The sequence below is a fragment of the Aquarana catesbeiana genome, linkage group LG02 (assembly GCF_042186555.1).
Source record: "Aquarana catesbeiana isolate 2022-GZ linkage group LG02, ASM4218655v1, whole genome shotgun sequence".
Lineage (NCBI taxonomy): Eukaryota > Metazoa > Chordata > Amphibia > Anura > Ranidae > Aquarana > Aquarana catesbeiana.
This window is the reverse complement of record NC_133325.1, coordinates 596,998,418-597,015,923: the sequence shown is the minus strand read 5'-3', so window position 1 is coordinate 597,015,923 and position 17,506 is coordinate 596,998,418. Positions and strand designations below refer to the sequence as shown.

The window sequence follows — 17,506 nt, the reverse complement described above, 5'->3', positions numbered from 1 at the left end:
ACCGAATGATCTAACACTGCCAATTGCTCAGTTCTCTCTGCCCCACTATCCCCCCCCCCCCCCGCTCACTGGAGCACTGGGCTGTGGGGGGGGGGGATTGGCCGGATCAAGATCTCAGTGGAAGGCAGTCCAGCAGGCATTTAGGTGGATCGACTTCATTGTCGTGATCTTGCCTGAGCATAGACTGGCTCTGCGACTTAAGCTGACAGCTGGCTTCAGCTCGCTGTCAGCTGAAACCGGGCCACAGGAGTGCAGAAAGTACTGCACTCCTGTGATCCATAGGAGAAGTAAAGACAAATGAGCTTTGATTGTACTTCTCCTTTAAAGATGATTTCAACCCCGTGAATAAAAAGTGACCATTGAAAGCAGTCTTGGCAGCATTGGGCAGGGTTTTACACTGATGCTGTGTGTGGTAATACACATGTGTAGATGTGAATTTGCATATAGTTTCCTTTTCCTCTATACACTAAACTGCAGCACAAAGATGTGAATCAACCACGTAGGAAGAAATGGATTTCTACTTGAAATGCCTTTTTATGCAGAAAATTGCATGAGTTTTGGCTGCAAAAATGAATGAGTGTGAATAGGCCCTCAAAGTTTACCCAACCCCTGGCACAGTTGCATTTGCTGGATAGCATTTAATACTGGATACTATCATTACATGTTTTAAATATATTGAGGGCAAATTCATCAAAACGGCAGCAGACAAAATCTGCAACAGCTGTGTAGGGCAACCAATGCATTTCTATCTTCAGCTTGTTTAGATAAGCTTTGAAAATAAGATAGATGAGAAAGATAGAAGCTGACTGGTTGCCACGCACAGCTGCTGCAGTTTTCAGAAAGGATTATAAAAACACTTTTTTTTTGCAATATTTTAACTTTAAACAAACATTCACAAACTCCATCCCCGAAATTACCCCCTTTCAGAGCTGATTACTCACCTCAGTTTCAGAGTCACATGCTCAAACCTTTACATCCCACCCAGTGCAAAATCTATTTAAGCTCATTTCACACTACTGTGATGCGCTTTTGACTTGATCTGCAGTGCAATTATGTGACTTTGGTTGCATTTTTGGTTGTGGTTTGCATATTCCATGGAGCCAAATTGCACTGTAAATCAAAGTGACAGAGGACCCTTTCTCAAAGTTGCATCACAGCTGTGCTGCACTGATGTGAACAGGCATCATTGGAAGCAATGGTATCACCATTGTCATGCAAATCAGTGTGAACCAAGGCACATCTGAAATTGCATCAGTGTGAACCAAGCCTTAGAGACTGTGGCACTTGCACACCCTGTCCCCACTGGGTTGAATGAAGCTAGAAGTCTTGATATATGACCCATTTAATCCTATGGAGACACAGTGCACCAGCGAAGCCATCAGTGAACATAAGCAGCTGAAGGGGGGGAGGTGTCTAAAGCTTACTTTAGCTCAGGTGGTGATTTAGCAAAAGTTAATTGAAACATACAGCTGTCCTAAAAATAAAAAAAATGTAATTTTGCAGCGTAAATATCTCTTAAATTGGTGCATGTTTGAAGAGAATTAGTGTACCTACAGGTAAGCCTTATTATAGGCTTACCTGTGGGTATGAATAATAAGCAGACTTTACTACCGCTTTAAAAGTCATAAGAAAACTACTGAGATGTCAGCTTTAGCAGTACCTCCTGGAACATTATAAAACTGATATCACATTTTGCTACATGACTAATAGAATATTGTAAAGATGTTAACTTTATGGTAACCTTGTACCACTGTACACAATCCACCCGTACCCTGGGCCTAATCAATAGGTCTCGAGTCTTCATAGGAGTACAAATTAGTGACGACTACAAATATTTGTTGACGCTGTGTTCAGCAGATGATTACATTCTGCATTAGTAAGTAAAATCCAGTGTTGATTGCACAAGAATCGGACCCACATCTGCTTCCTCTCCATATGACTTGCTTCCTGCTGATGTCAGCAGCAGACAGGTCACAAATAACCCTTGCAATTATACTGGTCACCATTTCTACAACTCAAAGTTCTCAGACTGGTAAACTTTTGGATCTACATTCAGTCCTAGTTTAAACTACACAATAAAAAGGACCCCATGGATGTCAAAGTATCAACATTGTTAGTGCTATAAAGCATAAAATCATGGCCAAAAATATTGGCACCCCTGCATTTCTGTCAGATAATGCACCTCTTTGCGCAGAAAATTGTTTCAATTAGAAATGTTTAGCATTCTCATGTTTATTTGTTTGTATTGATAGTACACAAAACAAGTGGAGAAACAAAAAAGCCAAATTTGACACATTCCATGCAAAACTCCAAAAATGGACTGGACAAAATTATTGGCACTCTCAATTTGAAATTTTGTAGCACACACCTTGGAAAAAAATAACTGAAATCAATCGCTCTCTGTAACCAATGAGTTTCTTACACCTCTCTACTGGAATTTTGGACCAGTCTTCTATAGCCAACTGCTCCAGAGGTCTCTCAGATTGGAAGGGTTCCTTTTCCCAACTTCTGTTTAGAGATCTCTCCACATGTGATGGGATTTAGATCTGGACTCATTGCTGGCTAGTTCAGTACTCTCCAGCGCTTTGTCTTAAACTATTGCTGGGTGCTTTGGGTTATTGTCCTGCTGTTAGACCCATGACCTCTGATGGAGACTCAACTTTCTGACAGTGAGCTCTACATTGCACCCCAGAATTCTTTGGTAGTCTTCAGATTTCATAATGCCATGCACACAGTCAAGACATCAAGTGCCTGACACAGCAAAGCAATCCCAAAATATCATTAAACCTCTACCATGTTCGACTGTAGGGATTGTATTCTTTTCTTTAAAGGCCTCATTTCTTTTTCTTTAAACAGCAGAATGATGGGCTTTACAAAAAAGCTGTAATTCTGTTTTGTCTGTCCGCAGCACAGTCTCCCAAAAGGATTTTGGCTTCCTCAGGTAAGTTTTGGCAAACTCCAATCTGGGTTTTTTGGGTTTCTGTGTCAGCAGTGGGGTCCTCCTGGGTCGCCTACCATAGCGTCCCTTTTCATTCAGATGGCAACGTATAGTGCAAGCTGACACAATTGTACCGTGACTGACTAAAGGTCAGCTTGAATTTGTCTGGAAGTTGATTAGGGTTCTTTATCCACCAGTCAAACAATCCTTTGTTGTAATCTTTGATCAATTTTTCTCTTTTGACCATGTCCAGGGAGATTAGCTACACCTGCCATGGGCTGTAAGCATCTTGACAATGTTGCGCATAGTGGACATATGAACATTAAGATATCTGGAGAAGGACTTGCAACCTTGAAATTGTCCATGCTTTTCCACAATTCTTGTTCTCAAATCCTCAGACAATTCTTTGCTGCTCTTTCTCTTCTCCACACAGACACACAGGTCAAGTAAAATTTTCACCATTTTAACTGGTTGCCGGTGTGATTTCTATATTGTCAGCACCTGTTAATTGATACAGGTGAGTTTATATACAAAATTACTAGAGAATCACAAACTTGAAACGCAATTATTTCTTACAATTTTGAGAAGGTGCCAATAATTTTGTCCAGTCCATTTTTGGAGTTTTGTGTGTAATGTGTCAGATTTGGCTTTTTGTTTCTCTACTTTTTTGTGTCTTACCAATACAAACAAAAGAAATAAACATAAGAGTGCCTAAACAATTGTAACTGCAACAGTTTTCTGGGTGAAGTGGTGCATTATCTGACAGAAATGCAGGGATGTCAATATTTTTGGACATGACTGTACAATAGGTATAAAAAGTCTACACACCACTGTTAAAATGTCAGGTTTCTGGGATGTAAAAAAAATAGACAAAGATAAATACATTTCAGAACTTTTTCCACCTTTTACCCTGGGTCAATACTAGTAACACCAGCGCCGGTTCCCACATCGTTCCTCTCCCGCAGGCAGTTCACACTGCCTTGTGCGAACCGCTGCGGGTGTCAACACGCCCAGTTTAATTCACAGATTGCAGTGCAAACTGTGAACTCGCACAGGAATCAGATCGCATAGGTAAGAACACCCATGCGATCCAATTCTAGTGCGCGGAAAAACAAGTCCCTGCACTATTTTCTGTGTGAATCCAATGCGAGTTCAGCCATACAACTGATAGCTCTAGTGTGGACCCAGGCTTAGTGGGACCTATAAACTGCACAACTCAACTGAAAAACAAACTGAAATCTTTTTTTTTTTTTTTGGGGGGGGGGGGGGGGCGAAGATAACAAAAATAAAATAATGTGGTTGCATAAGTGTGTACACCCTCTTATAACTGGGGTTGTAGCTGTGTTCAGAATTACGCAATCACATTCAAACTCATGTTAGATAGGAGTCAGTACACACCTGCCATCATTTAAAGTGCCTCAGATTAACCACAAATAAAGTTCAGTTGTTCTAGTAGGGCTTTCCTGACATTTTCTAAGTCACATCCTACAGCAGGGGTAGGCAACCTCGGCCTCCCAGCTGTGGTGAAACTACAAATCCCATCATGCCTCTGCCTCTAGGAGTCATGCCTGTGTTGGTCAGGGTCTTGCAATGTCTCATGGGACTTGAAGTTTCAAAACAGCTGGAGGGCTGAGGTTGCCTACCTCTGTCCTACAGCAAAATCCATGGTCCGCAGAGAGCTTCCAAAGCATCAGAGGGATCTCATTGTTAAAAGGTATCAGTCAGGAGAAGGGTGCAAAATTATTTCCAAGGCATTAGATATACCATGAAACACAGTAAAGACAGTCATCATCAAGAGGAGAAAATCTGGCACAACAGTGACATTACCAAGAACTGGACATCCCTCCAAAATTGATGTAAAGACGAGAAGAAAACTGGTCAGAGAGGCTGCCAAAAGGAGCTGCAGGAATATCTGGCAAGTACTGGCTGTGTGGTACATGTGACAACAATCTCCCGCATTCTTCATATGTCTGGGCTATGGGGTAGAGTGGCAAGCCTTTTCTTACAAAGAAAAACATCCAAGCCCGAGTAAATTTTGTAAAAACACACCTGAAGTCTCCCAAAAGCATGGGAGAAAAATGGGTTATGGTATGATGAAACCAAGGTTGAACTTGCAATTCCAAAAGATATGTTTGGCGCAAAAACACTGCACATCACCAAAAGAACACCATACACACAGTGAAGCATGGTGATGGCAGCATCATGCTTTCTTTAGTCAAGGTAGAGGGAATTATGAACAGTTCCAAATACCAGTGGTTTCAGGAGGTGAACAGTAGACAAGCGGGAGCTGTGGCTAGAACAAAGTGTTCGCTCTCGAAGATGCAAAGTGTTCGTGTTCAAAGATGCAAACTTAGCCTAAATGGCACCGTGAGAGCCACGCCTGTTTGGTGGCATAGCCATGCGTTTTCTGTGCGGGTTGCGTGAGCAAGCATGCATGAGTGCCCCCTTAGCAAGAGGCAGTGGGGGAAGAGTAGGATCGGGGCTGCTCTGTGCAAAACCATTACACAGAGCAGGGAAGTACGACGTTTGTTATTTTAAAAAAATAAAAAAACTTGCCTTTCAAATCACTTTCATTTTCTGACTGAAGTTTCTCTTCCTGCTTCTCTGTTCACTGCAGAGAGGAATGGAATGTGGGTGGGGATAACACATTTCCATTCCTCCCCTTTCACCACCCACAAGGAGGCCTAGACCCACAGTAACCCTGGGACCCACCCACATCAACTCCCAGAACTAGCACAAGTGACTCCCGTAGCCCGCCCTGAAACTACAGAGGCTCAAAGGATCATGGGAGATGTAGTATCAGGGCTGAAAAAGGAAGGAAACAGGAAGTCCGAGAACCTTGACATCAGACACAGAAGCCTGCTCTATACAGCTAAAGGAGGCAAGTTACACACAAACTGACAGTGGGGTTGTGATTCATTTACATGCACAATGCATCTGTTTTGAGAAGGAAAAGCTGGAGTTCTTCTTTAACCTGTCGGAAATTAATGTGTCTATCATATATATTTTTATTCTGGAACAAAATAAATAACATTTACACAAAAACACCATATATTCTTACTATCCGCAGAGCTTTTTCCATAAAAAAAAAAAAAGTCACCAGTGCCTATACTTTTATCATGACAAGTTCCTTTCTAACCAGACTATGGTTTAACTTGTTGGTAATCAAACAAAACAAATACTATATTGGCATGGCATAGATTAAAAAAAAAAAAAAAAAATCATTCATGTGTAAATCACATCATAAAGTACTAACTGTCCCTCCATGCTTGTAGTAAATAGTTAACAAGGCAGCATTACATGTCATGCAGAGCAATAAAATGGATTCCCCAGGAGCTAATCTATTTCTTTAGACATCTCTCGACTCTCCTCTGGGTATCTCTGTTACACCAGCAGGGGACGAGCTTTAAAGTACAACAGGAAACATAGCCAACAAGCTATTTTCATGTCCAATTAAAATCATTGTGCTCTGTGAAGAGAAACATTCCAATATGTTAAAGGTAAGGTCCACCCTAACCCCTGCTTGAACTGTTGCAATCTACTATGAAAAATATTTTAGCATTTAACATTATTTTTCATACAGTATACTCCTTAAATATCCTAAATTTGTCTCATGTAAATATGTGGATTCAAACACTACTGAGGCACAACACTGAGGCACAATAATAAATATAAGACACAGCTCTGCAGACTGGGACTCTGACCCACTGTGCAAATGAACTAGGTCTGCAGGTTTTACCAAAGTAAAAAAATGCATAAATCTGTCTTTGTGCACAAAGCATTTAAAGTATTACTAAACCCGCATCTTAAAAACTATCAATAAATGCTGTATTACATACTGTTCACGCTCGGTCACTATGAGATTCAATTTCTGTAAATATCTGATTGATCCTGCTGCTCTCTCTATCTCCCCCTTCTGTCCAAGTCCAAAATGCAGCTACGGATTTTGCAGAGCAGTGTTGGCAGCTTTACATATGCTCAGCTTTCAGCGAGTTTCTATGCTGAGCATTTCCTCCTGATCACATCTGAGCAGCCCATGTGACTAGAGAGTCAGACGTGTGGGTGTATACACAGTGGTAAAGAACAGCCCTCAAACCAGCTAAACACAAGAGGGGCCAGATATTACATGTAGACTAATGGAGGCTTCACCGTCCTCTTATTCTAAGACACAGGCTGGAGGGGCGTGACACAGCCTGTGACTGGCAGAAAACAGCCCACACCGTGTTATTGCCAAAAAATAGAGATTTGATTTCAAATATATATTTGTATGAGAATTTAAAACAGTTTCTTGATATTAATTATTCATTTTTACTCTGTATTCCGAAGGCTTCATTTGTTTATTTTTTTAACATTTGACCAGCAGCAGAGTAGAAGCTCCTCCTGCATCTGTTTCCCTGCAGACAGGCTGGGAAAGAACTGGGTCACGTGACAGCTACAAAATCGATTAGGAAACAGGTACAATGTTTTTTGTGTTCCTTGTGCCTAGCAGTAAATTGTCTTACTTCTGATATTTTTTTTGTACCGCACTGTACCCATTCACGGCAACCTTATTTTGTGTATTTGTACCAAGTGTTGAATCCATTGTCCCCAATTTTCTTGATCCTGATTACTTAAAAACATTAATGAAAGTAAAAAAATAAAATAAATTACAGTGCCATCATCTATATACAGAAATAAAAGAGAATGTAAGTGTTTGTTTAGTATCACTTTAATTACACATCTTACTGGAAAGAATAGTGAACTTTAAGCCCGGGTTCACACTACAACGGGCTGCGGATCGCACAGAAGCATTGTGCGTCCCTGTTCCCCGTTTCAGGGACTAATCAGGGCCGATTCTATGCCTGAATTCAGCCCTGAAACTGAGCAAAAGACGCACAGTGCGGTGCGCTCCGCAGCCGCCCCGGAGATATGTGAACCGGCTCCATAGTGAGCCAGTCACATTCTCCTGCTATGCGAATTAGATGTGCGGAAACGCACATCTAATTCGCATAGGTGTGAACCCGGGCTTAAACAAAGTGCACTTATTTATTATTTATTTATTTCAGGTACTTATATAGCGCCGTCAATTTACGCAACACTTTACATATACATTGTACATTCACATCAGTCCCTACCCTCAAGGAGCTTACAATCTAAGGTCCCTAACTCACATTCATACATACTAGGGACAATTTTAGACAGGATCCAATTAACCTACCAGCATGTCTTTAGAGTGTGGGAGGAAACCGGAGTACCCGGAGGAAACCCACGCAGGCACAGGGAGAACATGCAAACTCCAGGCAGGTAGTGTCGTGGTTGGGATTCGAACCAGCGACCCTTCTTACTGCTAGGTGAAAGTGCTACCCACTGCACCACTGTGCCGCCCCCACCCCCACCTCCCACCCTTACCAAAACAATCCCAACCCTCATAAGATGCATATTTGCATACATTTTTGCCTCCACGTTTTTTACATTCCAACCTGAACATAGTCTTTGCATTGGCTGTGCCTGCACAGTAGCTCCCACAGACTTTATATAACCATATTCCGAAGCTGAATACACTCCAGAGACTGATCCATAGTGGTATACAGGGAACTACTGCTCAGGTGGGCACAGAATATTTTTGGGTCAGGATGTAAACAAATGTTGGAACAAAACAAACAGAAAAGAGGCGCCTCTAAGTGCAGTAAGTTAAAACTTTTAATATCCCTGAAGAGATTAAAAACACTTACAGGATGGATAAATAAAAGGAGCTCATCATAAGTATGTTGAGCAGGTGTTCAGGTTTGTCCCAGTGTGCATCTAAAGTTCCATGAGGTAATCCAGTACGCAGCAATAATCCTAAGGGGTCCAGCATAGGGAAGCCGCAGCTCTGGGAACACTAAAGGTGCAGCCGTGCTGCCGGGGACAGCGTGGAGCGCGAGTCCCAGGAGTGATGTTAGCAGTGAAGAAGGAACCAATCAGCAGTCCTGAAATGCATCCCATTTTGATTACCTCACTTCCCGGTTGCGGTCCACGCTGGTTTCTGGCCCCCTCCACTTCTGGGACTCGCATTCCACGCTGCCCCCGGCAGCACGGCTGCACCATTAGTGTTCCCAGGGATGCGGCTTCCCTCTGCTGGCCCGCTTGGGATTCTTGCTGTGTACTGGATTACCTCATGGAACTTTAGATGCGCACCTCCTCAACATACTTCTGATGAGCTCCTTTTATACATCCATCCTGTAAGTGTTTTTAATCCCTTCAGGGTTATTAAAAGTTTTAACTTATTGCACTTAGAGGCGTGTTTTTTTTCCTTAGAGATCGCTTTGCTCTTCTGAGTGCTGCCTTAAAGTGTATGAAGATTCTATGCCATTTGAACATTTTTATCTCCAATAAAGACAAACATTTGTTTAGTCCTGCTATTCAGAGCGCCCTATATACACAATTTTTCCAAACAAATGTTGGAGGCTGCAGCCATCAGAACTAGTTAAAATGGAGCTCCACCCAAAAGGGGATGCTCTGCTTATTTGCCTCCTCCCCCCTCTGCTGCCATATTTGGCACCCTTTGCGCATGAGCAGTAGGGAGCCAGCTGTGAAGCCGCAAGGCTTCACTACCGGTTTCCCTTACCCGAAAACGGCGGTGGCAGCAGCACCTGAGAGCCGATTCAAAAGTTTGCTCAGGTGAAGACACCGCTGGATTCGTGGACAGGTACTGTAAGTGTCCTAATATTAAAAGTCAGAAGCTACAGTATTTGTAGATGCTAACCTAATTTTTTTCTGACGGAGCCTGGAGCTCCTCTTTAAAGTTGCTCTAAACCAAAACCGTTTTTTTTCTCCTTGCATTAAGGTAAAAATACCACATACCTGTCCCAGCCCCTCCACCTCTTAACACCCACCTAAGTCTATCGATCCAGAGTTGTGCCCAGGTGCAGCTCTTTTCTCCCTTTTTCCTGCTCTCACTAGGTGCACTGAGAGCAGTTGGAGCCATAGGCTCCTACTGCTGTCAGTCAAATCTTGTGTGGAGGGAGCAGGGGGCATGGACCAATGTGGTAGGGAGGGGGGCATGGCCAATGGAGGCACACAGCCTAGCTCGGAAGCCAGCTCACACAGGTGCCCTCTGAGCACTTGGCTTACTATGGGGACAGTCTGGAGGGTGGAGGAGACGACAGTGCCAGTAGGGGGACCACCAAAGAAGAGATAAGGGGCAATATTGTTGCCCAGAGCAGGTAAGAAGAACTGCTTTTTGTTTAAAGAAAAAAATATATATTACAAAAAAATAGCCTTTACAACGTTAAATCTGCATCTGTGGTGGGTGGTATAGTTTAAAGTGGAAGAATTTTTTAATGCAGAAAAGACATTCTTAGTCTCTCCTGCATTAAAGTTGAATACCTTCCTGTCCACCCCACAACAGTTAAATGCGCACACGTAGCTCACTGTGGAAATTTGGCAATGCCAAAGCTGACTTTGACATAACATCTGCCCAGCCAATGAAAGTGACCGGCGGTTGATATCTGGAAACCAGTAGCTCAAAGGTGTCAGTGGCTGGTGGGGAGCTCCAGGATGCTGCATTACTGGACTGAAGGGGAATATAGTTCCTTTTTAAGTCGGGGGAAGCGGGAAAAAAAAGGATAACTGCACCTAATTAAAATTGCAATTATCCTTTAACACAATTTTTTTCTTTAACAATTTGTAGGGATTACATATTGTAGTATACCTAATATCTGTAAAGTCAGTACTTTAAAAAGAACCTGGGTTATTTCAAATCATTTCAGTATACATTGGTCTTACACGGTAAACCATTTCAGTATGACTATACGATAAGATGGGCAAGCCTGTATTTATTGTGGTTTGCTGTAGTTTTTTTTCTACATCTCTACTCTACTCATACTCTAATAGCTATGACAATCTTAAGAGGCAGTGTGGTTAAACAGAAAAAAAAAAAAACATTAAATATAAATTAAAAGTAATCTTCCTGGACAGGAAACACTTTGAAGGTTTCTACAATATAAGTGGGGTTGTTTTATGTGGCATTTTTTCCCCTACTGGTTAGAGGTTTTTGAAACTATACACAAGCCTGCTTCCACTCCCATTCTAATCCTATTCTTATTACGCTGTAGAAGGAAAGCCATCTAAACTTACCTCATACTGAGGGCTGTCCAGTCTGGTCACAATGAGGTCTACAACACTAGCTTCAGTGAACAGGAGAAATTGTCAACAACGGCTGTAGAGCCTATGCGGCGTCGTCACCCATAAACTTACTATGGGGGGCATCCTTTGTCTGCTGTCCTTCCTCTACAGTCTACACCAGGGGTCTCAAACTGGTGGCCCCCCAGCTGTTGCAAAACTACAAGTCCCATGAGGCATTGCAAGGCTAACACTTACAAGCATGACTCCCACAGGCAGTGGCATGATGGGACTTGTAATTTCGCAACAGCTGGAGGGCCGCCAGTTTGAGACCCCTGGTCTACACTGAGGTCAACACAGGGAGCCGCTCATGTGAATGGACAAGAGTACCCTCTGCATAGGTAAATATTGACATCTTTCCTTTACAGGTAGTTAGAATAGGCTTAGAATGGGGATGGGAGCAGATTTAAGTATAGTTATGATTTGACTGGATTTCCACTTGCCGACCGCTGCACCGCGATATACGTCGGCACAATGGCAGCGGTGGGCAAATGAGCGTACCTGTAAGACCCCTTTAAGAGCCAGGGCTAGCACCTGACGCGTACATCGTGACTGTGCCCGCGGGACTGGCGGACTCTATGTCCGCCGGTCTCCCGGAGATCATGTCACAGAGGTGTAAACAAGGCATTTTCCGTTCTGCCTTGTGTCATGACAGAGACCACTGCTCCCTGTCATTGGGAGCAATGATCGCTCTCATGTGAGTTGAAGCCCACCCCCCCTCACTCCCTAGGACACACTTAACCCCTTCATCGCCCCCTAGTGGTTAACACTGATCGCTGTCTAAATGACAATGGTCCCAAAATAGTGTCAAAAGTGTCTGATGTGTCCGCCATAATGTTGCAGTCCCGATAAAAATCACTGATCGCCGCCATTACTAATAAAAAAAATTAATAAAAATGCCATAAAACTATCCCCTATTTTGCGGATGCTATAACTTTGCGCAAACCAATATACGCTTATTGTGATTGGTCAGGAAGGGGGTAAAATCTTCCAGGGCTGAAGTGGCTAAAGGAGGAGTATAGGGTTATTAAGGAAAAAAAAACATACATCGATCGAGAACTGAAAACTGATCGATCACATGACCGCTGATCACTCAGTCACCACTCTTCTCCTCCAGTGCTCACTGCAGCACTGGGAAGGAGACAGGTGCGGCTTTGCTACAGCTCTCAGCTACGAACCTAAACTGAATTTGCCTGTCAATCAAGCAGCTGGATGGATCCTGACAATATTGTTGAGATCCTTCCCGAACCTGGCGAGGCTCCGCCCGTCAGCTGATAGCAGGTAATAAATAGCCCACTATAAGCTGACTCAGGGTCACAGAGAACGTAAATGTATTCCTATGACCCTCAAGTGAAGTACAGCCAAAAAAGCTTTGGCCATACTTCTCTTTTAACCATGTAAGAAATAGCTACCACTGGAATCATTAAAACACATTAAGTTAATGGCCCTTTCACACCATGAGTGCTTCAAAGCACACATTACCTGCATTGATACAGGTTTTGTTAAACAGCCTACTCATTTTGAAAAAAGTTAAGTAGCTTGGAGTATGATCATAGCATCTTACCGGTTTGATAAAAAAATGTATTTTATAAAAGGTGGGACTGATCATTTACAACTGTGATTGAAGTCTACTTACCTTATATTTGCCTTTAATAATGCCTTCGAACAACCTTTCCTTTGTGCCATAAAAAGGCAAACAGCCACTCAATAGGATAAAAAGAATCACACCACATCCCCAAACATCTACAGGCTTTCCATATGGCTCTCTTTTTACTACTTCTGGAGCCATAAAATGTGGTGTTCCTACACGACCTGGAGAAAAAAAAAAAAGATTGGGAAATGTGTCATTAGTGTTCAATAATATGACGCTTGGCATAAAGTTTTACATATGCCTATTTTGCTTATAACTTTATTTTCAGATTTAAATGATCATAAATATAACATACAGTATTTTTTGTATGCTGTGGACCTTACACATACTACCCAAAAAAGACTTCATCTAAATACTTCAGCCATATGTGGTGTGCCCTGTTACCATCAGTCATTGCAGATCTCTGCCCATATTTACAGGCAATTCCTGTGTCATTTTCACAGTTAAAGCAACTTTGCAAGCTAAAAAAACAAACATGAACACACTGTTCCTATTTAACCACTTTTTAACCTTTTGTTAACCCAAATCGGCTTCAAATAACTCATTCCTCCCCTTCTTCCCATAGCTGTTATTATGCTGCCGATTTATTTTTTTCCCATTATACTTATTTTTCCCCATTTTCATTTACTTTGTATCTTATTTTTTGTAGCCATGTATTATGCCTCATTCACACGGGAGGATTTAAGTGTACATCAATGCAAAGGGCTGTGTTTTCACTCATGGGATGAACATGTGTTCCGTGCCTCCACATGCAGGCAGCCCCAATCCGATAGCCATGTAGGTGTGGGTGCATGTCCCTGAATGGACGGCTGTCAAATAGGGACCAGCGCCTGTGTCTGTGCAGCTGCTGTGTCCCAACAGACATGACTGGGGTTGCCTGCATGCGGATGCATGGAATACCTTTGTATCCTGTGGAAGCAAATATGACCCTTTGCACAAATGGAAACTTAAGTACATCCATTTGAGTGAGACCTTAAACAAGGGCTCAGAATATTAAAAAAAAAAATCTTTAACCAGTAAATAACCTTGATATGCTTTGTAATAAAAACATAAGTTTGTGTCATTATACAGGACAAACTATAGAAAATTTGCACTTTTCAATCTACAGGAACACCTTGAATTATTTTGTTATCCTTGAAGTTATTACTGGGCCCATAGCAAAGTGGTATACAGGTGTGATAGTCAATGTGGTTAATTCATTGGATCACTGAAATTACTTCCACCGTTAAATGAAATTGGGATCTGCTTGCTGTCTCTGTGTATGTGTATGTGTTTTTGGTATGTGTCAGCTCAACCACATCTTCCACCATTAAATGAAATTGGGATCTGCTTGCTGTCTCTGTGTATGTGGTATATGACGTTGTTTTTTGTTGCTCTGGACTATCTTACCCAAGTTTTATGTCTTGATCTTATCTTGGCCTCTTGCTATTCTGACTTTAGAAGCAAAAAGGTCCACTTTGATTGTTAGGCATTCTTTTATTCACTCATGATTAATTAACGAACTTCCACCCCACCCTCATAACAGTATAAATTTGAGCATCATTATGGGGTCAGCACATTGCAGGGGCTTCTTCCTCTAAGTGATTCTTTCTACAAGTGATATGCACTTCAATCTCTGCACTTCCGCGATTGCACGAAGCAAACTGCACTGGTAAGCACCTAACAGACTGCAGGTGACCCTCTCTCTATTAAGCTCTCCTTCCACGCTGTAACATGCGCCCTCTACCACTGCTTCTGACACTCGAGTCCTCTCTCTTCAAACTCTCTAACCTTCACCCCTCTTCTCCACCCGCCTGCTTATACATATCGCCCTGCCTTCTGTCCTCTTCCTACTACTGCTCCTACCAACTCTTGCTCATTCTACATCCATATATTGATAAAACTTCCAGTACTCTGAGACCTGCCCCTTCACATAAATCAGATTCTCACATTACCTCCCTCACCCTCCTGCTTCTCCTAACCTCTGGTGACATATCCCCAAACCCTGGGCCACCATCATCTGTCTTTGCCCAACACTCCCATCCCCCTACACCCTCTGGCAGGAGCCGCAACCCACAGAACTTGGTCTCTATTCCTCCTCTTTCTAAAACCAGCCCTCCCTTTTCCTGTGCCCTTTGGAATGCACGCTCTGTCTGTAACACACTTACCGCCCTCCATGACCTCTTTATCACAAATTCCTTTAACCTACTTGCCATTACTGAAACCTGGCTTCATGAATCAGATACTACTTCTCCTGCTTCCCTCTCCCATTGGGGCCTTCTCTGGACTTACTCCCCCAGACCAAGTGGACAGAAGGGAGGTGGAGTGGAAATCCTTCTAGCTCCATGCAGCACCTATCAGTATCAGGTACTTCACCCACCTCCCTCTCTGACACTCATGTTTTGAGGCACATTGCATTTGTCTATTCTCTCCCATTTCTCTAAGAGTTGCTGTCATCTACTGGCTCACTGGACCAGTATCTGCCTTCCTTCATGACTTCTCTGCCTGGCTACCCAACTTACTTTCTTCTGAAATCCCCGCAATTATTCTCGGTGACTTCAACATCCCTGTTAACACTAACACTACTATTACTTATAAACTTCTCAGTCTAACCTCATCGATTGACCTGAAGCAATGGATACAGGCTCCTACTCACTCCTTGACCTTGTCTTCTATCTGTGCACTCCGTGCAACCTTTCCAACAATCCTCTCACACTCTCTGATCACCACCTTTTTAGTTTTGCTCTCTCCCTGTCTTCCACCTCCTCTCCCTCCAACCGTCTAACAGTTACACATAGAAACCTTCCCCACCTCAACCCTTCTCTTCTCTACTCTGCTACTGATCACCTCTATGACAAAATTTCACCCCTGTCCTGCGCCAACCTAGCCACTTTCATCTACAACAGCTCACTGTCTTCCTCCCTAGACAAGCTTGCCCCCCTCACTACACGCAGAACTAGGCCCCGGCTGCTACAACCCTGGCAAACAGAAGACACCAGAAGTCTGAGAAAACGTAGCCGCACTCTTGAGCGCCTGTGGCATAAGACTAAGTTCCAGGAAGACCTCACACAATATAAATCTGCCCTCCTAAAAAACTATTTCTGCCTTCACACTGCCAAACAGACCTACTTTACCACACTCATTAACACCTTCTCATCCATATCAACTCTTCTCTACCTTAAACACTCTACTCTGTCCTTCACTGCCTCCACCCACCAAGTCACTCACTGCCCAGGAGATCGCCAATCACTTCAAAACTAAGATTGATACAATTTATGAGGAGATCTCCAATGCGAAAAAACCTCCCCCATGCAACACCCCATGTCCACAGATACAATCATTACCTCCCTCATTCAACCCTGCTACTATTAATGAGGTTGCTAAACTTTTATCTAACACAAATCTAACCACCTGCCCCCAGGATCCTGCACCCTCGCAAATGCTACGCTCACCCTCTGACTTGATTCTACACTCTCTAACTCACATTTTCAACCTCTCCCTCTTGTGGCATCTTCCCAAACTCTCTAAAACATGCGTTAGTCACCCCCATACTTAAAAAGCCCTCACTGGACCCCACCAATCTTAACAACCTATGTCCCTTCTCCTTACTCTCCTTCTCCAAACTTCTTGAAAGACTGGTCTACAACTGACTAAGCGGCCATCTGACCATGAATAAACTTCTTGATCCCCTTCAGTCCGGATTTCGCCCTCAACACTCCATGGAAACTGCTCTCTTTAAATTCTCAAATGACCTACTAACGGCTAAAACCAGTGGACACTATTCTGTACTACTTCTCCTGCATATCTCTGCTGCCTTTGACATAGTGGACCACCCCTTCCTCCTCAAACCCCACTCCTTTGGTCTCCATGACTGTACTCTTCGCTGGGTCTCATCCTACCTATCCCACCGCTCCTTCAGTGTCACTTACAACTCTACTTCCTCCTCTCCTCTTCCTTTCTCCGTTGGGGTCCCCCAAGGTTCTGTTCTTGGACCTCTCCTTTTCTCAATCTACACCACCTCCCTGGGTCAGCTGATTGCCTCCCACGGCTTTAAATCTATCTCTCCACCCCCTAGCTCTCTCCATCTGTCTCTTCACGCATTACCAACTTACTAGCAGACATATCAGCCTGGATGTCACACCACTTCCTCAAACTCAACCTATCCAAAACTGAGCTCATGAGATTTCCTCCCTCAGGTGCCACTTCCCCTGATTTCTCTGTCAATATCAACGGCTCAACTATCAACCCATCTCCCCACGCCAAAGTCCTAGGTGTAATCCTGGACTCTGAACTAACCTTTCGGCCCCACATTCTATCACTATCCAAAATTTGCCGCCTTAACCTCCGCAACATCTCCAAGATAACCAATGTCAACACAAAGCTTCGAATCCACTCCATGGTCATCTCCCGCCTCGACTTCTGCAACTCCCTCCTCATTGGCTTACCTCTAAATAGGCTATCTCCACTTCAGTCCATCATTAATGCTCATCCACCTCACAAACTGCTTAGCGTCTGCTATACCCCTCTGCAAATCCCTCCACTGGCTGCCACTCAGTCACCAAATTAAATTCAAGATACTAACTATAACTTACAAAGCCATCCACAACCTGGCCCCCAGCTACATCTCTAACCTAGTCTCAAAATACCAACCTAATTGTTCTATTTGCTCCCCCCCAAGACCTCCTGCTCTCAAACTCCTTTGTCACCTCATCCCATGTTCGCCTTCAGGACTTCTCCAGAGCCTCGCCTATCCTCTGGAATGCTCTACCCCAATCCGTCCGATTTTCTCCTACGTT

The 17,506-nt window shown here is 43.3% G+C and overlaps 1 protein-coding gene across 15 annotated transcripts in view; it reads right to left on the bottom strand.

Annotated features, from left to right (window-relative positions):
- The window catches only part of CASK (calcium/calmodulin dependent serine protein kinase), a 508,902-nt gene that overhangs the window by 227,852 nt on the left and 263,544 nt on the right, over window positions 1–17,506 (bottom strand). For all 15 annotated transcript variants that reach the window (XM_073616292.1, XM_073616297.1, XM_073616294.1 and 12 more), the window contains exon 7: window positions 12,717–12,892. In XM_073616292.1, the coding sequence (XP_073472393.1) occupies window positions 12,717–12,892 (176 nt within the window). The remainder of the gene's footprint in view (window positions 1–12,716; window positions 12,893–17,506) is intronic.